We start from the raw sequence: 25329 nt of genomic DNA, 5'->3' as shown, positions 1-25329 counted from the left end.
AATAATTGAAATTCACTCGGTAAAAGACAGAAGATTAACTCATGTCAACATTCATAATTAACTTCAGAATTTGGGTTTTGATGAATTAGTTAATAATTAACCTAGTTATTACCTTTCGGCCCGTAACTAGATCAATTAATCGGCAGAAACTACTTATCTTTCGACCTTGTAGTTTAAATCGAATTAAAATGAGAGATACTCGATAAACTATTCTTTCGACCTCATTTACCTAAATAACTTCCTAGGGTTGTCAATCTTAACTTAAGGTTTAATTATACATAATTTAATCCAACTAATTCTAAGGAAAACTCTAATTTCTCAGTTAATTAATTCCACCTCCGATCTTTTATCTTCCTACAGGTTTAGCTCCTCATGAGTCTAAATACAATTTTCCCTAAATTCAATCCAGACATTAAAACAAATAGCAAACTAGTAAGGGGAAAAGATAATTTTGATTCGCTGATATGCCGGTTGCGCTTGGAAGACGAAAACCCGTTAATAATCATTGAGGAAACAGCGATTGAAAGCCAATGCAAAAGAAAAACTAAAGATTGATGAAGAATTAAAACTTGAATTAAAATTTAATCTAAAATAGAAATTAACTGCAAATTCCCAATCTAACAAAACCTAAAGCTAGAAAATTAAGTAAGGGAATAAAACCCCAATTAAACCTTAAACTATTCTATTTATAGTTATGGTATTTTATGATCATATTAGATCAAATGCAAGTGATTAAACGGTTAGGATGAGTTGTGCATATGAAAACATGCACCCTCAGTTGTAATTTTGCCCTCATTGAATCAGTGTCGCGACACCATAGGACTAATGTCAAGACATCAGACATCGAATGAGACTTCTTTGGCCTCGAAGTTGGGTGTCACAACATCGTCGATTTTACTCTCCTAGCTTGCATTCAAAATTCATTTTCGCGACGCTATAGTCTTTGCATCCCCATTCTGACCTTCAAAGTTGGTTGTCACAACACTACTAATGGATGTTGGGACATTGGGATCATTCTTCAAATTTCTTAGCCCGAAATAGTGTGCTACACACTCAATTAATCTATTAGTCGTTTCTTAGTCTTTGATGGCCTAACGGGTCATTAAAACACCTAACCAAAATGCTTATTTTATTGAAATCAAACATAAAATGTTAAAATGGGAAATTAAACGAAATGTAATCAAATTACTCGAAAATAAACTTATTAATTACAAAAAAGAACTTAATTTGCTACAACGAATTGTAGCAGATGAAACTCATTATATTATTTTATGAATTTAGTTATCATCACTACAACCATATATGCGGCAGGTGACACTTGCCAAGAATTTTTTTGACAAAATCTGATCTGTTACTGCGTCTGGACCTTGATTTAAAAGACCATGCACTCGCAGTACGCACGCTGTTTGCCAAGTTAACATGGAGCACATTGTCATAGTTTGGGGTCTTTAGTGACTCAAGGTCAAGCCCCTGGCAATTATCAAACTCTTCAATTTTGCCTTCTGCTGCAGCCTTAAAACAAAGGAGCGTCCATGTAAGTGATGCTCTCTACAAGCTTCTCAGGTTCTCCAATATGTTCCATTTTTGTTGATCTATTGCACCGCTTTCTTCCTGGATAACACCAAACAAAATTTAATTAATCAGCTCAAGCAAAAAAAAAAAAAAAAAACTACAAATTCAGAAAATTACCAAATCCCTTACCTATTTGTTGCTTGCCTATAATATTTTTCATTCAAGTAGACAACTATATATAATTGCATACTTGAACACTATAGTGACGCGTAAAGAAACCACCATTACTTTTTTTTTTTTTTTTTGGATAATTCCTTCCTTGAACACATTCGCATATCATAGTCCTCAACAATGCTATTATTGCTTTGTATTCAAGTAAAGCTAATAAAATTCCCTATTGTGATAATTAAAAAGGAAAAAATTTACCATAAGAATACAACTCCAACAAAATTTATAGAATTCAATCAAAAGATATAAAATATATATAATTTATAATCAATTTTTAAACTATTGATAATTTTTAACAATTTTGTCTACTTAATTTGAGTTAATTGCACCAGGCATCTCCAAACTATGAGCCCCAATCTAAATTGGTCTTCAAATTTTAAAACATTCTAATTATATCCTCAAACTACTGATATTATATCAATAAGATCTTTTCGTTACTAAAATTATTAATTTAATCGTTAAATGCGACGTTAGATCTTATGCAACATAATTAATGTATGTTGCAAAAATCTTGGTTTTGAGATTTTCAAAGTTTTTATAGGAACTATTGATGTGTCACGAAACTAATTAAAAATTTGACTAAAGTAAGTGTACCTATTAGTTAATAGTATTGTTATGGTGAGCAAAGATAAATTCTCACGAAGACTAAAAGCACTAGTAATTACTATCTTTCTATTATTTAACCGAATAAATCAAGTGGTTAATTAAAAATTAAAAATTAACTAATTTAATTAACTAAAGAACACGACAAATAACAAATCACAAAAATAATCGATTAACAATCAAGAAGTGAAACAATACCTAGGTAAGAATCCGTCTAGATTTCATCAGTCACTTTCAATCTAAATTATGCAAGTTCTTTACTTAGCACATTAATTTATAGAAATTCCTAAATTATGCTAATATATCTTTCGAGCATAAGAACAACTGACTCTAGGTTGATTAATTGGAATTCTTTTCTAATTAAAACCCCTATTATCGCATTAACACATGCTAATTAAAACCCCTATTATTGCATTAAAACCCTTATTATCCCTATTAGATTTGACTCTAATCTGATAGATTTATGTCGTCTTATTTCTAGGATTGCATGCAACTCCACTCAATTACGCAAGATCTAATCTTAAACAAGGTCTATTCAACCTCCGATTTAAGCACATCGAACATTGATCAATACTCTAGAAATATTAAACCAAGAATTAAACACATATAATTGAGAACGAGAAACTAAGTGTTTATCGCGTAAAATAAAATCAAATGATAGAATCCATCATAAGATTCATCTTCCCTAGGTATTTAGAAAATTACTTCATGCTTGAAAATAGAAACATCCAAGATATAGTAGAACCGAAAGAACTAAAGAAATGATAACTGCTTAAGAAATCAATTGGGAATCTTTAATCTTGACAAAAATCTGCATCATAGTCAGCTTCAATGGTGTTTTTCAAGTTGTTTCCTTGAATATTCTCTAATGGCTCTCTTCTATCTTCTTATTTTTGTCATATATATGTCTTAAAATGCCTAAAAAAAACTAGAAATCATGATTTTCCATAGTTTGTTGTGTAATTCCGTGAAATTGACTTGGCCTACCACACGCTCATGTGGGTCACATGATCGTGAGGAATGGGTTAGCCCGTGTGGATCCTTTAGGTTGCTCTGATGCTCCTGTATTTGCTCATTTTGCTCCCAAGTGCTATTTTAAGCATTAAAACATGAATTTAAAGGACTAAGAGTATAAAATTAACATTTAACATCAAATAATCACCCAAAAACACATTAAGAATAAGGTTAAAATATGTTACTTTTAACACTTGTCAAATATTTGCACACTTAAGCGTTTCCTTATCCTCAAGCAAAATTCTTAACCCACATTCAACTAAACTTCCTCAATTTATTGTTTTACCGACAATGCCTTAGGATAATCTATAAATGTAACACCCCAAACCCGGTCTAGACGTTATGACCGAATCCGGGAGCGTTACAAAGAAGGTTTTTGAAACTGATGATACTTCGATAAAATATCCAAGTTTTATAGCACGTATTCATTTAAATATATTTTTTTACTGAATCTGTTACATGTTATCCTTTAGGGCAAACCAAATCATTTCGCAGCGGAAGTTTGAAAAACCGTTTAAATCAAAACCACGTTCGTGTTTTCAAAAAATAACATTTGTTCACGTAAAATCGATATTTTGTCGAAACGTTACAGTTTAGAAATTATAACGCAACCAAACCAAAAATTTAAACAAAATAGTCCAAAAAGTCCGAAGAGTCCAAAGATTACAAAACTCTCACGAAAGCTGGAAATTTTAGTAAAAACCATTAAGTAATGATAATGAAAACAGTTTCGCGTCAAGTGGTCACCGCTGAGCGTCCGCCACACCAACCCGCCTATGCCTGTAGATTACGTGAACAGAACAGACAAACAAATGTGAGTTTTCGTAAACTCAATGTGTAACCCAACAGAGGTAGTCAAGCAACATATACAGATTTTCATAAACCATCAGATATAAATTTGGACCTAAGTCCATAACAGAAACAGATATCAGAATCAGATGCATAGAACAGGTATACAAAATCCTACCCCCATCCTCTACACAACATCTCCGACCATCCCATCACACCATGTGGGGTTAAATTCTCCCACCCATCCCTACGCACTATATAATGTCGATAGGACACATAACAGATAATATGCAGTCAAGCTGCCAGAATAGGCGCAAGGTCTCTGTACAGATTACTTCCTCCACATATACAAATCCCACCCCAAACACAGATACAGAATACAGATGCCAAAAATAACAAAATAAACATACTTAACATGCTCATATACAGATAAATACATACTTAACAGTACAGTCAAGCATACATATCAGTTTCCTACTCAAATCAGACTATTAGAGTATCAGATCACATGTAATAGGGTTTGGTTAGTCCTTACCGAACCGACAGTAGGTCCACAGTCAATCGGAACGACCCGTGCGACTCTGGGGAAAATTTTAGAATTCTGGGCCCACATGCCCGTGTGGCCCCACATGTCCAGAATGGCCTTACTCGTGTGGCCCACATGAAACCTACATGCCCTTGTGGCATACCCATTAAATATAGCTTTAACAAAATTTATAGAATTCAATCAATAGATATAAAAATATACATCATTAATAATCAATATTTGACTTTTTTTTTTTAACTATTAGTGATTTTTTTTCAATTTTTTTTAACATATTTGTCTACTTAATTTGAGTTAATTGCACCAGACATCACCAAACTATGATACTCAATCTAAATTGGTCCTCAAACTTTAAAATATTTTAATTACATCCTTAAACTACCAATGTTATATAAATAAGGTCATTTCCTTACTAAAACATTGATATACTATAGGAGGATAAATGTGTTACCTATAATCCTTTCTGAACTATTAAATAAGAGCATAAATGTGTTCCAAGACGCTCAAACTCACATCCTCTTATATTAGTAACAATACTAATGCCAACTGAACTAATACTCAAGTAACATCATGGTATGTATAATTCCTTTCTTGAATAACTTAGCATAGCATAATACCAACAATGCTATTACTAATAACATGCGTTATCATATGAATATAATTTCTCTATGTTTTTATTAGATAAATTCTATAATTTATTAAATAATAATTAATAAGCATAATTAAATTATACCATGATAATTCAAATATTATAATTTGTTGAGTATTTTTCTCTGTCCTCTTTAGATGGTGAGGTTGTGTATTTATATGATATGGTCACTATTTTTTGATGTGATATTCTAGATAGGTTCTATGCATGCCAACATGTACCCTATCCTAGAATTAACACATGTTTATGCAGTTACATGCGCGATCTCACGTATGACCTTGCAGGAGAGTGTAAGTGCTCCTCCTGCGAACACCTAGCATCATGCGAGCTCGATACGCGAGCTCAATTTGTGTGCTTAGTATACGAGCTCAACATGCAAATCGTGTAGAATCTGACCCAAACCCATTTAAATTGTGGGTCGATAATAACAAGTATCATAACACAATTAAATCGCTTAACATGAAAATTTAACTTTAGTACCTTCAAAAAATTTTGGTGTGTGAATTTTTTATTTTTTTTATTCTTATTTAATTGTTTTGAATAAAATATTGTGAACTTTACCACCTCAAATCACTTAAAAATTTAATTTTATTTACTTTCTTAATGAAATTAGAGAATTTATTTATATGGAACTTTTAACTTGTAATTGTAACACAAATAAACCCATACAATTGTTTTTCTTTAAAAGAAATCAATATAATACAAAATTGCTCGAAGTATAAAGGAAAAAGATGGAGTTACAATTTCCCTTTTATTCTTCTTTCCCTACATTTTTCTTCACACCATTTATTCTCTTTGCAAACCATAACTTTTGCTTTATTAAATGAGAAGATTTAAGAAAGAAAAAACGTTTTCCATTCCTTCTTTTTGGTCTTATATCTTATAACAATCAAATAATGAATAATAATTTAATATTTTTAGGGAAATTCTCAAGCGAAAAGGGATATATTTTGTTTTGCTGCTTTAAAAAAGAAAAAAAAAATCTTATCTATCGAATTATTATACATTTATATTTGAATTTTGAATTAGGATTTCCGAGTACAAATAAAAAATCCAAGTGGTCTTTAACCACACATACATGTGATTATATATGTATTATCATGATGTAATACGATAAAGAAGAGGATAACCTTCTTCGATATTCCCAAACAACTTGATTGGAAGTCGAGCATGGATGAACCGAAGAGAGGAAGGGAGCGTGAAACCAAACTGGTTTAAGTAAAATTGAGAGTAAGTTTTGTATGGTGATCGGTCTAGTCATTGAGAGTGTAGAGCTCATTTGAAGAATTTGTGAAATAACGTAGTTTCGAAAAGACGAGAATGTTGTAGGTAAGTTAGATAAGGTGGTCATTGAAATATCCAAATCGGTCCGTTAAAGCGATGATGGACAATGAGGGTTTGTAATCGTGGGGTGAGAATATGAGAAGCAAGCTTTATTTTGGTTTTAGCTTTCGCCCATTCTTTTTTCATAAACATAAAAAAATGTTAACAAATGGAAAATAAAGAAAAACTACATTAAAAGATATGGACAAGGGAGGAAAATAGAGTGGGAAGCAGAAGAAAATGAAAAAAAGAAAGAAAAGTTAAAAGAACATAAAAGAAAAAAATTTAAATTTCTCAAAACGAAAAAATATGAGGACCAATTGTATAATTTAATCTAAAATTTTTATTTGAAATGATGATTTAACATGCCATGTCAACTTACCGTTACACCGTTAATGGCAATTAATAGCTCAATGACTAAAATATTACAACACATTAATATAAGTGACTAAAATATAACCTGAAGTAAACAAAAGTGATTATTCTAGAAATTTATCACCATGAATTTTTAATGAAAAGTATGTATATAATATTTATATATAACTGAAAAAGCGGATTATGACCAATTTATTTATTTTAAGGAAATAATAAAAAGTTTATAGTAACTTTTAGTAACCTTTATAGATTTAATTTTAATAAATCATATTCTTTGAAACATGCTTACATAAATTAATAAAGATAAAATTATATTTTAACCTTTCTAAAATAATAAAAATTAATTTAATTCTTATTAAAAATTACAATTTAATTTTTCTCCTGAAAAGATTTTCTAACTTTACCCGTCCACATGAAGTTATTTAACATTGTAAAAGAAATCAATATAATAAAAAAAAAAGTGCTCCAAGTATAAAAGGAAAAAGAAGATGGAGCTACCATTTCCCTTTAATTCTTCTTTCGCTACATTTTTTATTCACACCATTTATTCTGTTTGCAAACCACAGCTTTTGCTTTATTCAGTGAGAAGATTTAAGAGAAAGTTAATGTACTTGAGATTTTTTTTTCTTAATTTAGTACATGAGTTTAATTTTAATGTTCAATTCGCTGCTTGAATTCTTTTTTATCGTAATTAAGTTCCTAAATTTAACTTCAATGTTTTATGTAATACCTAAACTTTTTTTTTGTTTCAATTATATCACTTATTTTTTTAACCATAGTACACACGTAAAATATTTATTAGGTCATATGAAGTCATTTGGCTTGAGTATTAAATTGAACATTAAAACTAAACTTAAAGACCAAATGGTATATTAATCCAAAAAAAATGAAAAAACATGTTTGGTATCTTCTTTTTCTATAATAAATGAGATTTAATATTTAAAAAATTGTCGAAAAAATAATATCTTTGACGTGAAGCTAATATCCCCCCAAAAAATCAAACCGAAGAGCAAAATATTTGTAGACAAGAAGCTCCCATCTTTGCTAGGCCATCAATGAAACAATTCGTCTCTCAACACGTATGTGTCACGGGATTTATATTTTAGTATGATAAATCATATAGTGTTAAGCAATTTATTTGTTTCAAATTTGTTTAGGTCAACATTATTCTCGAAAATACGAAAATTTTAAAGAACAATTCTCAAATGCACTAAAATAAAATAAAAGCAACTCAAAAAGAAAACGAGAACAAAAAAGTCACAAGAAAACAAAGCAAAACAAGTGTTTGAGTAAATGCCCTTCAAGTATATTTAATAAGTTTGAGTGAGATAAAATGGGATCAAGTGCTTGCAAATAAAGAAAAAGACCTCTATTTAAAATATGATTTTATAGGTGTATGATCACATGTGGCCAAAAAAATTAGTAGTAAATTTAAAATTCTCATATTTTTCAATAATGCATAAAATTAATTTTAATTATAACAAAAATTAGTTGGAACATCTTTATTATTCTTTGATATTTAATAAATCTTACTTTACATAAATTATGTTTTTTTTATCTTTTTAAAATTGTATATCTATCAACTAATAACATTATATTGATTTCAATAAAATGGAGATCGTTAACACTATTAGAAATATCACAAAAATAATAATAATAAAGTAATGTTGATTGAGGTAACATTAGCACTAGAAATTGGAACAACATTGTAATAGATGAAAAGTAATATTATCATATTTATATTTTACTTATGTATTGTAGGATTCAATTCAAAATTAGCCACATACAGAAAAAAAAGACAGGCCAGATGAAATAAGAAACAATGGCAAGTTCGTGGGAAGGTTTTAAGACTACATAACTACCTGTGCTGAAAGCAATCATCATCGCAACCGTTGCATAGCCAAGGATCCCAGAAACAGACCAAGTTCGATATAAAACTGTTTCACGCCAAAAACTAAATCGTGATAATAGATTATCCAAAACCCCAAAGTGGGTGGTGAGGGCAGAAACAGAGAAAATAAAGGCCATTGCATTTGTTACAACAAATGCTTTAAAGGCTGCCTCATCAATCAAAAGGGGAGTTCCTTGCTCTGACCCTTTTTCACTTTGCAAACCACCTGGAACAGTTATTGCTGCTGCGAATGCGACGGTGGCTATAAGTGCTGCCACTACTAAATGAGCATTTTTTGTCTTCTCCAAGCTTTCTTTACAAATATTTCGTACGCCAAATCGAATAACTAGTTGGTCCGCCACTTGATCATTCTCAATTTCTCCCAAAAATTCTTTGATTTGCTTCTGCCATGCTAGCCACATTAGTCGATCGTATTGTAGGTTTATTAAATATGTTAATTCAAAATTTAAATATTATTAAAACCATAGCCATGGAAATGCAATATATATTTACACACCTGCTTCTGATGATGTTTCTCAGATCGAAGTACACTATAAACTTCTTGAGGTGTCATTCCAAAAGCACCTTCCATCTCCATTAGATTTCTAAGTAATTTGTATACAATCTCAATGCTACCACGCTTGAAAAGAGAACGTCCTAATGGAGAGGCAGAGCCTCTAAAAGCCAGATAATGAAGTAAATTCAAACTTTTGTTGTCCACATTTTCGCAGCAATCTAGACATAAAGAGAGAATCTTTGAAACTGTTTCAAGATAACCTTGCCTGGCTGCCATAAGAACGGGTGTCAACCCCCTCTTTCTATCACCTATATAGGCAACTGATACATCCCATTTTAACAGTTCTTCCACTACAGACTTGAAACCCAAGTGTGCAGCATAATGAAGAGGGGTGTGTCCATCTTCATCTTTTGCACTTGTCAAATTCCTCTTCTTCTCTAATATTACCCTTATTGCCTCCTCTGTATCCAAGCAAAAAAAAAATGTCAATAGACCTGTTCTTTATTTATTTCAAAATTTAAATAAATAAAAAATGCAACTAACTCAACAACATACCTGCATTTTTAACCATAGCTGCTGCATGCAAAACTGTTCTACCGTGGGGGCCGCCATGAGCTGTTGATGTCGATTTATCTAATAGTACTCTCAGCACGCCTCCGTCTCCTCTCTTAGCTGCTATGTAAAGTGGAGTCTCCTGTTTTTTGTTGGCAGAATACGGAAAATCAGGGTCTTCAAACTCCAACAATGCTTTTACCACTTCCACATTGCCACACCCTGCTGCTTCATGTAAAGCCGTGTTGGATTCCTGATCCGTAATCCTCAGCATCTCCCTCACTGCACTTACTTGATCCATTCCCAGCTCTAAATCTCCCTCTCTAGCTTTTGGGCAGTACTTGATTAGAAGTTTCACAATAGCAGAATGTCCATTCCTTGCTGCAACGTGCAAAGGAGTTTGACCTTTAGCATTCTTTTCGAGTAGCAGTGACGGACACTTGCTGAGAATTTTTTCGATAAAATCTGATCTTTTTTCTCCTCTTATCATAGTAATGAAAATACTCAAAGACCGATAGAATGGTACATATTCTACGGGGAAGAATTCATATAGTACAGGGAGGAAGTTGAGTATTGAGCTAAATCTGTTAAAAAGCCAGGCAGCAATCTCCTCGGTTGCCAAGTTAACATGCAGCACGCTGTCACGGTTTCGGGTCTTTAGCGAATCAAGCTTAAGCCCCTGCTTATTATTGAATACTTCAATGTTGCCTTCAGCTGCTGCCGTATACAGCGAAACATCCATGTGAGTGATGTTCTCTTCAGGCTCCTCAGGTCCCATTTTTGTTGATCTATTTCTTCCTGGATAACACCAAACAAAATTAAATTAATTAGCTTGAAACATTCCAAGCTCAAGAAAAAAATATTGCAAATTCAGAAATTTACCAAATGCCGTATCTGTTTGTTACTTGCTTGCATATCCTTCATTCAAGTCACCTACAAATGGCAGCTATATATACTTGAACACTTTAGTAATAGTAATATAAAGGTTTAGAGGTCAGGTCAATAAAGTAGGAGTTATTTATGGTGAAATTTGGTTTTAATGAAACTGCAAAGAAGGAGAAGAATTGAAGAAAAAGAATGGAATAAAATGGGGTGGACAGCTCTTTGTGGTAAGTCAATGCTGCCCTGTGTTTTTTTTTTTCCAAGACACTGTTTGGTAGCTGAGAAAATTTTTACACACTAAATTTGATGATGTTAGTTATTATTGAGTCATTTAGACTAAACCCTAGATTTTCTTTTCACCCTTCCAACAATGAAAATCCCTAAGATTTACCATGAAAATCCCTAAGATTTACCACATTTTCAACAAAACAAATGATAAATTAGACCAAGGTTTTTATTTGTATTTTTATATCATTTTATAATTTTATATGTATTTTTATAAATAAATAAATAATTTTTTAAAAGTTCTGTTTAATTTTTTAAAGAATAGAGACTAAATTGATATAATGTATAAAGTTAAGGGTTAAATTTTTTCTTTTAGAATTAGGACCAAATTAATAGAATCTATAGACATTGAAGAGATAAATTTATTATTATGCCAATAAGAAAAGATTGCATCAGCATTCTTTTAATGATTTAGCGTAGGAGTGACCAAAATATCAAATGTCGATAACGTTAGTTATTAAAATAGAATTTTTAAAAAAATCTAAGTGACAAAATAATAATACGTTAATAATTGAATGATTATTTGTATAACTTACCTCAAATATTATTACTTGATGACTTAATTGTAACAAAATGGAAAACAAATGGCCCTAAAACAAAGTTGCTAAAGATAAACTAAAAACAATAAAACCAAAAGTTTAGCAATTAAGATAAACCAAAAGATAAACACCCGAAAGTAGACAAATACTTTTTCTTCAAAACAATCATTTGAACTCATCATGATAAATTTTTTTTTGTTGGAACAATATTCCTAAGAAAAATTGACATTAATATTTTGATTTAAATAATTAACAATATTAAATATTTAGATTAAATAATGAAATTATAAAAGTAGAAAGATCAAATTATGTAAAAAAATAAGGTATATAGATTAAATCCCAAATGTCAACATCGTAAGAGCTAAAATTAAAATTTGATCATTTTTATAATATAAAAAAGTAAGGCAAACCTAAAAGAACTAAAAACCCTATTTATATTGGTCTCTAAAACTCTTAAGGTATTCAAATTATATACAGCCGTGTAATGTTTTAATCAAAAATTAATGATATTAACTATTTAGACTAATCAATAACATTATAAAACTGAAGGATCAAATTATATTAGAAATTAAAATGCAGTAATTAAAATAATTTTAACGATATTAACAGTTAAGCCTGAATTTTGAATCTCAAAAATAAAAAGTTAATTTTTAAAAATAAAATATAGAGATTAAATTTTAAATTTATATATTGAGATCACATGAACTTCAAAGTTTGCTGATTTTTCAAAACTACTTGATAATTTGCAGAAAGTTGATTCCAGAATTAATGCTTTCCGGTTGACTCGCGCATTAAAGGAAAATTTATAATTTGATTGTCATTCAGGCAATAACTGTTGTATCATGGGGGCCTTCATGTTTGAGCTTTATACATGCTTAATTTTGTTCCAAGCATTGATAATGTATACTTTTAAGAACGAAGAAATTCTTCAACCAAGATAAGCATAACCCAACTCAGACCCCACCATTAAAGGAATCCTTTATGTTTCGTCTTTGTAGACATCTAATTTTGTTCAAACCATTAAATCTAATTTTTCCAACTTTTTGACACTGAATGGATTAAAACATTCCTTTTGAATCTAATTTTGGAATTAAATTATCTTCCCAACTTTAATAGACTCGATCCTAGGGTTGTTTAAGAATGCAATTGTCTAGGACCCAGATTTGCAAAGGTGAAACCATGAAATTTTTTTAAGGGCTGAAATTAAATTTTAAATTTTAATAGCCTATATATTTATAAATTTTTAAAAGATTAAATCAATTTTTTATCATTTCTAAAGGGGTAAAGTGTAATTTTACCTTTACTAATTTTAATTTTTAAAATTTCTAAAGGGCCTCAATAAAAATTTTTCCATTTTAAAGGGATCGAGGCCTCTAACAGCCCCCTAAATACGCCTCTGCAGGGTTAGAAGGGCGCTGGCACATTTTCCTTTCTTTCTTCAAAAATAGTATAGATCAATAAATTTCTAAGATTTCAACATAGTTTCTTATTTAACGCTTTTTTTTCAGCATATATACATAAATTAACCTATATTTAAGGGTTTACCTTTTAATAAGCTTACAGAATATGAAAGATTACTCATTAGACTTGTTTTCATGGATATTTTGAAATTTTTTTACGTGGATGTTTATAAGAAAATAAATAAAGTGGTTAGAATGACAAATTTAAGATTGTTGAATTCATGGTGACTTAAATTCAAATTGCTTATATATTTTATAATTTTTATAAAAATATAGAAAATAAAAACAAAAACATCAAAATATCAATATTTATTTCTTTTAAGGACGAGTTGTTAGACCTCATTATATTATTTTGGCTACATTTATTTAAAATATTAATATTTATTACTTCCCAGAACAGGTTGCTGGACATCATTATATTATTTTGGCTACATTTATTTAAAACATTAATATTTATTTCTTCCATGGAGGAATTGTTGGAACTCATTATATTAATTTCACTACATTTATTTATTCTAATTGCCATTTAATTTTAATTAATGATGGTTAAATTCTTATCCATCTATTAACTTGAAACAGAAAAAATTATTAATAATTTAAAATTTTACCTAATGTCTTATCTGATTGTTACTTAGTATTCACCTAGATTTTATCTCATCATTATCAATCTAAATTACGCAATTTCTTCACTTAGTATCTTGATCCGTAGAAATTCCTAAATTATGTTAATATATCCCTTTAAGATTAAGAGTAACTAACTCTAGGTTGATTAATTAAAATTTCTTTCTAATAAAATCCTTACTGGCACATTAACTCGATTTATGGATCCCTCTATTAGATTTGACTCTAATCCGATAGATTTATGTCGTCCTATTTCTAAGATTACATGCAACTCCACTCAATTACGCTAGATCTTATTTCTAAGTTTGCATGCAACTCCACTTAATTATGCTAGATCTACTCTTAAATAGGATTTATTCCTCTCTGATTTAAGCACATCAAACATAGATTAATAGTCTAGAAATATTAAACCAAGAATTAAGCACACATAATTGAAAATAAGATCCAAGTATTTATTACGTAAAAATAGAAATCAAATAACAGAATCCATCCTAAGATTCATCTCCCTAGGTATTTGGAAAATTAGTTCATGATAGCAAATAAAAATATCCCAAATAGAGTATAACCATAAGTAACAAAGTAACTCATAATAAACTTCAGAGAAATTAAAAGGAGATCTTCAATATTGATGGAAATCTGTTTCGGTATCGGTTTTAATTTTTTTTTTGCGAGTTGTTTTCTTGAGTATTCTATGACGGCTTTATCCTCTCTTCTTATCTTTGTCATATATAGGTCTTAAAATGCCCGAAAAACCTAAAATTTAAGTTTTTCCACGTGTTTGAAGTGCAATTTGCAATTTTGACATGGTCTAGTACACGGCCGTGTTGCAGCCCGTGTGGCGCCTGAAACTTACTCCGATTTTTCAATTTTCGCTACTTTTACTCGTAAATGTTCTCCTAAGTATATAAACATGAATTTAAAGAATTAGGAGCATAAAATTCACCATTTTACATCGAATAATCATCTAAAAATGGATTAAGAATTATATTAAAACATGTTACTTTTGGCATTTATCAATAGACTTGACCCAGCCATGAACACATCTACTAATTGTTATAGGCCAATTTTGGGCCGTTTATAAACTACTCGGGCCCAAATACATTACAATTAAACCTAACTACCCATATATAGCCCAATCCCTAAACCCACAAACCCAATACAAAACATGACCCATTTACACTAAAACCCAAATACCCACAACCCATTACAAACCAAACCCAATACAGCAAGCCCAATATCATTAACCCCAACTACCCGAAACCCTAGCCCCATTTTCAGCTCCCACTTACCTCTGCCATCTGACCAGCGCCGCTAACGTCCCATCGCCACCAACTCTGCTCGGCCACCGCCCAAGGTCACGTCCACCGCCATTGTCTCCATCAGCAACTTGCCCCTGCAAACAATAAAGGAGACAAGACAGAAACAATAGAAAATAGATGTAAAAGGGGTTATAAAAATCCAAATGAAAAATTGTAAGAGGTTCGGCATTTTTTCAACAAGCAAAAAATACAAAAACATTCGGCAATCTTAAGCAGATTTCAACAACCAATATACAAAAGCAATAACACTAAAAGCAGTAAATATCAGAATACAAGAATCAGAATTGGAAATAGGAGGTGACACTCCTTATTTTGAGTTTTAGATTTCTTTTTTTCTTTTCTTTTTTTTCATTTTCTTATACATATGAATATATATACGTATATAAATATATAAAACATATAATAAATAAAAAAAATAAGATTTTTTACCTTTTCCTACCATCAGTACAAGGTGGTTGGCGCAACGACGGTCTCAGCGATCGGACCAAGTGACCGCCCATCGCTGTAATCCTTCCCTTTCCTCCTCTCTCTTTTTCTCTCTTCTTCTCTCCTTTTTTTTTTCTTTTTTCCCCTCACAAATGAATTTTTTTCTGAAAACAGGCCTATTTATAGCCCTCCGAAACGACGTCGTTTTGGGGGCTGTACTTAAGCCCCAAAACGGCGTCGTTTTGGGGATAGCCCGATTGCCCGACCCATTGGGGCTAGGATCCGCGTGTTTTTACGGAAAGGTCTAATTCCGCAAATGACCCTTCCGCTTTTTAAGCGTTCTACAATTTAGTTTATATTTATTTATAAATTGGCCCTAAAGTTTGTAGCGTTTCGTAATTTAACCCCGTTCAATGCTGTGCATTTTAAATGCCTGGGGAGTTTGCTCTTTCATCCCCTGATATTTTCAGCGCATATGCAAATGGGCCCTTCTTCCTTTATTTCCTTTTAGTCCCTTTTGTGTTAATTTACTGTTTTATATTCGATTTAGTCCCTTTTGTGTTAATTTCTTGTTTTATTTTTTCAAATTATTTGTCATTGTTTTCTCGTTATTTATTATTGTATAGGCTTATTATATTTATTTATTATGTGTAATAGTGTATATTTGCTATGTACGTATATGTACAAGTATATTTATTGATGGTATTATTTTATTATTTTATTTTGATATTTTTATTATATTTGCTTTTTATATATTTCAATATTGGTATTATTATCATTATGTATTAGTGTATGATCTTTTATATGCGTATATGTATTTAATGTACTTGTGTAATATATTATATATATACATTTTTTATACGTTATATATATATCTTTAAAATTGTATTTTGTACATTATCATGTATATTTTAGTATATATATATTTGTGAAGTATTATCAATAGTTTATTATTATTATGTATATATTGTGTATATATTTTAATACTACATTATATGTATATATATATATATATTTATATATTATGCATATATTTCAAATATTATATATATTTTAAGGTTATTTGTTATGTATTTCTTTTACTATTCCATGTATATATTATTATATTTATTTTATCCCTATTATATTTATTATTAATATTAGTACACATATTTTATTATACAGTATATATATTCTTTTTTTATATAGTATTATTTTCATATATCGTTATTTATTATTTTACTTATTATTTTTTTACTATTGTTACTTACTATTTTATTTTAATATTATTATGTATTATTTGGTATATACGCGTCTTTTTATTATTACTCTTATTATCATTATTAGTACATGTCCATTGTAGACACTCAATTTTGCCCGCCCATTTCAAGATTTAAAATAATAAACCCAAAAAAAAAAAACGAAGTCCAAGTTCAGTCCAGAATTACAAATATAATTTGGCCCGATCGGAATGGCCCATTACTTGAAAAGATTTAAGGTCCATCTAAAAGCTTGACTCATATGGAAATATAATCTTCAATGATATGTAATCTTAGATATGATACAATCTTAAATATGATTGCAATCTTAGATATGATACAATCTTAGATATGATTGCAATCTTAGATATGATATACAATCTTAGAAGATATGATTTTGTAATCTTGGAGATTTAATTTGTAGATATCCTTTAATCTTAACCGTTGATGTAATTGATCATGCATTGTTGGATTTGGGGAGGCTCAACTATAAATAGAGGCCTCTCCCTTCATTGTAAATCACTTAAGTTTTGGGAAGCAATAAGAATTCTTGAAGAGCATTCACTCAAATTTCTCTCCTCTTGCGTTCTTACTCTCGTGGTTTGTTTTTATTTTATTCTTCGCTCTATCTTAGTTTTTCAACTCTTTTTATTTTTAATTTCTTCATTTTTCAAATATGTATATTTTTCCTATCTTTTATACATTTGATTATGTATTTTATATATCATAATATTTAACCTTTTATATAGTTTATTTTCAAATATATATTTTCTATGCATGTATATATATTATATAATCATTTCATTATAAATATAAATTATTTTACATATTTGATATTTTATACATTATTTTCTAAACCAATATATTTTATATTTTTATATAATTATTATTCTTATAAATATATTTTTATTATATATTATATTTTAAATTTGTTATTAAATATCACATTTTTTATATGCTCATTCTATTTATCAATTGTTTATATTATACATATATTTTAAAACTTATGTTTTTATTATTATACAATATTTGTTTTTTCTTTAGCATTAATGTATTACTGTTATGTTATGTATTTCATATGTTATGTAATATCTTAGACTTTTATAATTTACTTTCAAATGCATATTTTTATATGTGTACATTGATATATTGTATTATATGCATCATTTTGTTTATTAATCCATTCATGTGTACATTAAATTATTGGATTTTATATTTTATGTAGATTCTATTTATCCATTTGCTATGCATGTCATCTATTTTACTCATACATATTTTACACATTAATATTTACCATGTTTTTATATTATTTAATGTTTTATTTATGATATATTGTATTTATTAGTGCATTTATTATGTTTTCTTTTTGGTATATTCCTATTTGCTTAGCATGATTATTTTTATTATTCTATTTTACCCTCTATATAGTGATTGCATTTATATAAAGTGTTATAATACTTTATAATATACGTTATTTGAATATCTTTGTTTCATAATATAGAATTGTCACTCTAAAAGGTCATTTAAAACAATATTTAAAAGTTTTATAAAAATAAAAAAGGCAATGCTTAGTATTTGAAAGCTTCGAGAAAAGTAGTGCCCTAACTTATTGGGTTGCAACTTTTCTCGTTGAGTTCGAATAGTCAAGTACCCTTCTAAGTTTTTTAAGATTTTCAAAATACGAGCAACTGTCTTAGAATTTCAAAGCGTTGTGTCCTAACTTATTGGATGTGACGATTTGTCGTTTCGAGATAGGGATTTCCAAAAGGTTAACTTAGTGGCAATGTTTTGATACGAGTGAACCCAAATTTTCAAAATCAAAGTATTTTAAAGAGGATTATATCTTAAAATTTTTTAAATTTCCGACATTAAAGACATTTGATAATCAATTACGTACCAATTTTTGGGCGTTACGAGGGTGCTAATCCTTCCTCGTACGTAACCGACTCCCGAACCCATTCTTTTATTTCGTGGACTAAAACTAATGATTTTAAAACAAAATGTTTTAAAGGTGATCCAATCACACCTAAAAAGATTTGTGGCGACTCCCGTTTTCGTTTTTTAAAATTGATTCCCATTTTTCAAAACTCGATTTGAAAATGGTTTCGACATCCATTATATATGTAGATATTTTTAATACATATAAGTACATATTCATGTAGTGTCGTTAGCATATATATATAATATATTTTTCATTATTAATATTTCTAATATATGTTGTATATGTTCATTTTATATGTCATGTATATATATATATATATATATATATATATATATATGTATATGTATATTTTATGTATATATTGTTATTTTCTATTGTCATTATGAATATATTATCTTTCTTATTATATTGGTAGTACATCATTTCTATTTTTTGTAAATATTAATATTGTTGTTTTAATACTCTCGCTTTTAATATTTCATTATTAATTGCATCGTCATTTTGTATTATTTACTTAATTCTTATTTTAAATAATGTTTTACTCATAATTTTAATTTCAATAAATAAGGCAACATGCTGATTTAACATTAAGTCATCGATTTCATCACTATGTTGGGTGAATATCAATCGACTTGTGTTAAAACGGTATGTCCTTCTCAAAAGAAAACGAAACTTGAAATTTCTCGTGTTTTGATCGGATCAAGATGCAATGTTACTTTGAACTTGCAATTTCGAAAATTAAGACAATACTTGTTTTACAAGTTACCAATTTTGGGCGTCGCGAGGGTGCTAATACCTTCCTCGCGTGTAACCGACTCCTGAACCCTACTTTACTCTGACTTTCACGTAGACCCAAACTTGGCCTTCATTTTTGTTCGAGAATAAATTTTCTTTTCAAAAAGACGATTTATTAGGTGTCCGATCACACCTAAGAAAAAGATCGGTGGCGACTCCCCTCTTTATTTTCAAATTTCAGTTTCTCAAGTTTTCACTAAATCGCCACAATTAGCAACCAAGTCAAAATTTTTACGTCGCTACAGCTGGCGACTCCATTGGGGAAATTTTTTTTTGAGAGTCGAGTCGAATTAAATGCGTGTTGTCAAAATTTTTGAATTTCCTTGTTCAAATTAATATTTAGTCGTGATCCTTAAGTTTTGTTTTCGAAAAAATCATGCATTCGCATTATGTTGTAAATATCTACTAATTTGTTTTATCTTTCATTTCTCAGCTCTAAGTTTATGGTTTTAGTTTTGTAGTTTTTTTTTTAAAATAAAACGAAAGGTTTGTGAGTTTCTCCCCACACACCGTGCACGTGCATTTTTGCATAACATAAGCTCTATACCCGGGCTCCGTCCGTTTAAGTGAAAGTAAACGCTATGCCTTCGTGAGTTAACTCGTCCCTCCGCACAAGCTAGTGAATACTTTCGGGTTACATATGACTTATGCTTTCGTGAGTTAACTTGTCCCTCTGCATAGGCATAAGTAAATGTAATCCCTCGAATTGAACTCGTGAGCCTGTGATGGGCTATGACCGAGGCTTCGTACTAATCTTAGCAGATGACAGTAAGGACAATTCGAGTACCTATCTAGAACCGAAACCACATATAGTGAACCGTACGAGCCACCAATTAGAGCCATACCGAACCTCCGTCTGTTAATAATCACCAAAATAAGTACATGGGAGAAACGCCTCTCATCTTTTATTTCTTTGACATTTACATTTTTATTTGGATTTTCCGTAATTCATATTTGTTGTACTAACCAAGGTATTTGTCTTTCTTTTTATTTTGCATCATGCATTATAGGCATTATATTAGGAAGGTGTTGACTAGAGATCATTGCCAAAAAACGGGTTTCTAATGGAAGAGTTGATTATGCAAACAACCGAGAAAAATACCGTAGTTCGAGACTGGTATCTAAAAACTCAGAAAGAAAAAGGGGATAGTCTAGTGGAGGGATGTATTGCCAATCTGCCCGAGCACGTAACTGTGAATGTTTTCCAAAATAACCTTGAAGACTTGGTTCGGATTTGGAATTAGTGGGACTCAGACACTAGGGGTATCTTCACTGAGAGGTACGGAGATATAGCCCACCTGATCACTATCAACATAGACGAGCGTTTGATTCAAGCCATGATCAGATTTTAGGATCCGGCCTACCAATGTTTTACTTTCAATCAGAAAGACATGACCCCGACTATTGAAGAGTACACTGCTTTGCTTCGTGTTGATAATGTACAACCCTATAAGGTATATGTGAAAGAACCTAAGCCGATGACCTTCAAGAAAAAGTTAGTGAGATTGACAGACATGACTGACGCGTGGGCCAAAAAACAGATAAAGAAGAAGAATGAAACCATTTTCATTCCATGGTCTTCCCTACGAGATTTGGTTCTGAACTATCCCGACATGTTGAAAAGGGTAAATCTATTCGCTTGGCCATTTACGGTTTGATCATCTTCCTGAAAGTTCTCAGACATCTTGAAGTTGCAGTGGTTGATTTCTTTGAAAGGTTAAAACAAGGAATCAACCCTGTCCCAACTATCCTAGCCGAGACCTTCAGATCCCTAAGTAGTTGTCGAAGGAAAGGGGAATGACGATTCATTGGATGCCCGCAGTTGCTCAATGTTTGGATTTTGAGCCACTTCTGGAAAGTAGAGCGCACACCGTTCCATATGTTTTCAAAAACATTTGCCCCGTTGGAAGCTTATCTCAAGAAAGAATGGCCAAAGGAAGTCACTGAACAATATTGGGTCTCAATTTTTCAGAACCTTCGCGCCGAGGATATAACATGGAGAGCACCGTGGATACGCCATTCGGTTCTGCTATACAAGGTCGAAGATCAAGACTGGGTGCCACTACTCGGATTATGGGGAGGAGTTGGATATGCCCCGCTATTAGTCCAAAGGCAATTTTCTTCACGATAATTCATACCCGCCACTGGAGGATTAGTACAGTCCGAGTTTGCTTTTGCAGGTGAAGGGTATATGAAGAGGGTCCGAGGCGTTGCAAAATCTTGGAAAGAAGTTCATCTGATGGAGTTGGCCCTGTACCCTGATACTCTCACTCAAGATTACGACGTATGGAGGATACGACGGGTAAATAGTCAGCAAGTTTCGTCAATGAGTTAAGCCTTTCAGAATCCCTTCTTAAAGGAAATGTCGTCTGAGTTAGAAGTGGCAAGACAAGAGTTTGAACGCGAAAAGACCAAGATGTCAAGGGACCTCAGTGCTCTTCAAGAAGAAAATTACCAGTTGAAGATCGACGTTCAGATTGAAAAGTCCAAAACCAAGAAAGTGCAAAAAGAAGTTGAAGTTGTAAGAAATGATTTAAGGGACCTTCATCTAGAAAACAAGAAGTTAAGAGTCACTATCAAGAATAGTGGGTTGGGCAAATCATCAGCGGAATGGAAAGAAGAGTTAAGCAACATCAAAGGTGGGATGGAATTTTGGAAAGAAAAAGCAAAAAAAAGAAGAAGAAAAGGCTGCGCGGGCTATGATGGAGCTAAGGAAGAAGAACGCTTAATATGAAGCTGTGTCTGCCGAGGTAATGACTAGTCAATCTAAACGTCAAGAACTAAAAGAGAGGATACGGGATTTAGAAGACATGCTGCAAGATCGTCAACAATAACTGGATAGTCTCTTAAAAGCCTTGGAAGAAAAGAATGATCAATATGATAGAGACACTCACGCTTATAAAACGGACCTCCAAGAAAGAGAAATGCAACTTGGCTTTTTGATCAACAAAATCCGTGAAGCGGCCATGCACATGGTACAATTATCAGATGAAGCAGTGGATCTTAGTTGCCATTTCCCGTCGAGCCAATGATCGAGCATATCGGAATTCTTAGAGTGAGTAAAGAAATATAGCGATATAGCTAGGAAGTTCGTGTAATGGCTGAATTGAAAATGGTGGAATGTTTTGTAATAAACTCTTTTGATGAATGAAATGCCTAAATAGGGGCTATCTTGAAATCAACACCAATTCCTTGCATTTCTTTCATGACTAACATCCATTTGACATTTATGCATTCATTCATTCATTGCATATCCCATAATCGTTCACTGAGGATAAAACATACAATTCGCAGTTGTAATACCACAAGATTGGAACCACGTCATTCGTATAGAACGCGTCGACAAGCTAGAGCAATGGAGGCTGAATTTAATGAAAGAATCGAAAGAATAGAAAGAGTCCAAAGGAAATTACAAAAGCAGTTGGCCAAGTCGCAGCAAGAGACAAGAGACTTAATGGTGAGGTCTCGAGAATAATCACTCGAACAGAAGAATCAAATGGCCAAGATGATGGAAATGATGTCAGCTTTAGTTAAGGGAAAAGGACCCATGCAGAACCCTGACGTCGAGGAACCTCGGTCAAGAGTTAATCACAGTCAAGACCCACTCTATCCCCCAGGATTCACTCCGCCGTACGTCCACGCAACACAAAGAGGGTACACCCAAGGTGAACCCACAGACCTGGAGCAATGGCCGGTGCCACCTGCTCATATAGGGCAAGGAATGTTTGTATCAAACCCGGGGGCTAGTCCTACTGATCCACTTGTTCCAGATTTGGACGATCCAACCGAGATAGCCAGGTTGAAATTAGATAATCACGATGCAAATGAGAAATATAGGAGTCTAAAGGAAAGGCTCAAGGTGATAGAAGGCGCTGAAGTCTTCTCCGCACTGGGTGCTAAAGAACTCAGTTTGGTACCCGATCTAATTCTACCTCCGAAGTTCAAGGTGTCTGATTTTGAAAAGTATGATGGGACAAGATGCCCAAAAGCGCATCTCATCATGTTTTGCCGGAAGATGACCGGCTATGTGAACGAAGATAAGCTACTCATACATTGTTTTCAAGATAGTCTAGTAGGATGGGCTCTTCGGTGGTACAACCAGCTTAGTAGGGAAAAGATCCGATCCTGGAAAAACTTAGCATCAACATTCTGTGAGTAGTACAAGCATGTATCGGATATGGTGCCAGACCAGATGACTTTGCAAATGATGGAGAAAAAGCCGCCAGAAACTTTTAGATAGTATGCGCAGAGATGGAGGGACGTCTCGGCCCAAGTGGAACCTCCACTAACAAAAACGGAGATAACCGTCCTCTTTATCAATACCTTAAAAGCGTCGTTTTATGACAAACTAGTGGGAAGTTCCACGAAGGACTTTGCGGACATTGTAATATCCGGTGAGCTCATAGAGAATGCCGTCAAGAGCGGTAAAATGGAAGGTCAAGAAAGTTCAAGAAGGGTAGCGCCAATGAAGAAAAAAGAACAAGAAGCCCATATGGTGGGAATGAGAAGCCGTTATACCCCTAATTCATATCCAAACCAACCTCGACCTCAAAATTATCCACCTCCAAATTTTTATTATCCTTCTCAAACCCCTTACTACCAAGAAACACCTCCTTCCTACCCCGTATACGCCACGAACAACCAAAGACCCATCACCACATTTCCACAAAACACTGTACCCGCTCAAAGCCAACCCAGAAACGAACCAAGACCAACAAGGGCCAATCCAGAAAGACCACAATTTACTCCTATCCCTGTGTCGTATGGGGAATTATACCCAAAACTCTTGGAGAAACAATTAATATCTCCCCATTACATGGCACCCCTTAAGCCTTCATACCCGAAATGGTACGATCCAAACACTAGTTGTGTATACCATGCTGGGAACCAGGGGTACTCTACGGAGAACTGTCTTACCTTCAAAAGGAGAGTTCAAGGACTCATCGATGCGGGTATTCTGCGATTTGATAGTACTGGCGGTACGGCTGGGAACCCATTCCCAAACCACACCGAAGGGAATGTGAGCGCAGTGCGAGAGGAGAACAAACGACAAAGTAGAAGATAGGTTTCTCAAATAAGAACACCTTTGCAGAAAATCTGGGAGGTACTAGTTGAAAAGAGGTTGCTCTGTCATCTTAACAGAGTATTCGAAGGAAGAAATGCAAAAAGTCAAAGTTTTTGCGAATTCTATGGTATTGAAGGGCACGACATTCAGTCTTGCGAGGAGTTCAGGAGATTACTGCAAAATATGATGGACAATAAGGAGATTGAGATTTTTTATAAAGGCGAAAAGGCCGATAGAGGAGAAATATGCACCTCTGACCATCAATAGTCAGGTTTCCCGTATAGCGCCGACCGACCGTTAATAATTTATTATGACGCGAAGAAGGAGCTGGTGAAGCCAAAAGTGATAATCGAGGTGCCATCTCCTTTCCCCTACAAGGACAATAAAGCAGTACATGAAAATACGACATCAATATCGTCACACCTGAAGATGAAAAACCCAAAGCCATGACTGGAAGTGTTGGGGAGGTAGGTCATTTCACTCGTAGTGGAAGATGTTATTCGAAAGAGGTCGAACCAGTGAAGAAGAATAGTGACTGGAAGCAAAAAGGGAAGGCAGTGATGTACGAGGCCGAATTCGAGCAGGAAATTCCACTCGTGCAAGAAACTAAAAAGCCTATGGATGAGGATGAAGCACAAGAGTTCTTGAAATTTATCAAGCATATTGAATACAATGTGGTGGAACAATTGAATAAGCAACCAGCACGAATCTCAGTTTTATCTCTACTGTTAAATTCGGAGCCACATCGGAACGCTTTGCT

At 32.3% G+C, this 25329-nt stretch overlaps 1 protein-coding gene and 1 long non-coding RNA gene across 2 annotated transcripts; both read right to left on the bottom strand.

Moving 5' to 3' along the window:
* Nucleotides 1-1165: 1165 nt before the first annotated feature.
* LOC128291533 (uncharacterized) lies at nt 1166-1831 on the bottom strand. Its single transcript, XR_008281372.1, has 2 exons — nt 1702-1831; nt 1166-1611 (listed from the first exon to the last, which is right to left on the bottom strand). It is a non-coding gene; the product is annotated as an uncharacterized LOC128291533 (long non-coding RNA).
* A 6942-nt stretch (nt 1832-8773) lies between these two features.
* On the bottom strand, nt 8774-11071 carry LOC108459145 (ankyrin repeat-containing protein ITN1-like). Its single transcript, XM_017758503.2, has 4 exons — nt 10880-11071; nt 10001-10795; nt 9446-9906; nt 8774-9332 (listed from the first exon to the last, which is right to left on the bottom strand). Exons 2-4 carry the CDS (start codon nt 10773-10775, stop codon nt 8802-8804), a joined length of 1767 nt encoding a protein of 588 aa, XP_017613992.2. The 5' UTR covers nt 10776-10795; nt 10880-11071; the 3' UTR covers nt 8774-8801.
* Between the last annotated feature and the right edge of the window lie 14258 nt (nt 11072-25329).

This window comes from Gossypium arboreum, chromosome 4 (assembly GCF_025698485.1).
Source record: "Gossypium arboreum isolate Shixiya-1 chromosome 4, ASM2569848v2, whole genome shotgun sequence".
Taxonomy (NCBI): domain Eukaryota; kingdom Viridiplantae; phylum Streptophyta; class Magnoliopsida; order Malvales; family Malvaceae; genus Gossypium; species Gossypium arboreum.
The sequence above is the reverse complement of the archived record's forward strand: the minus strand, read 5'-3'. Positions and strand labels throughout refer to the sequence as shown.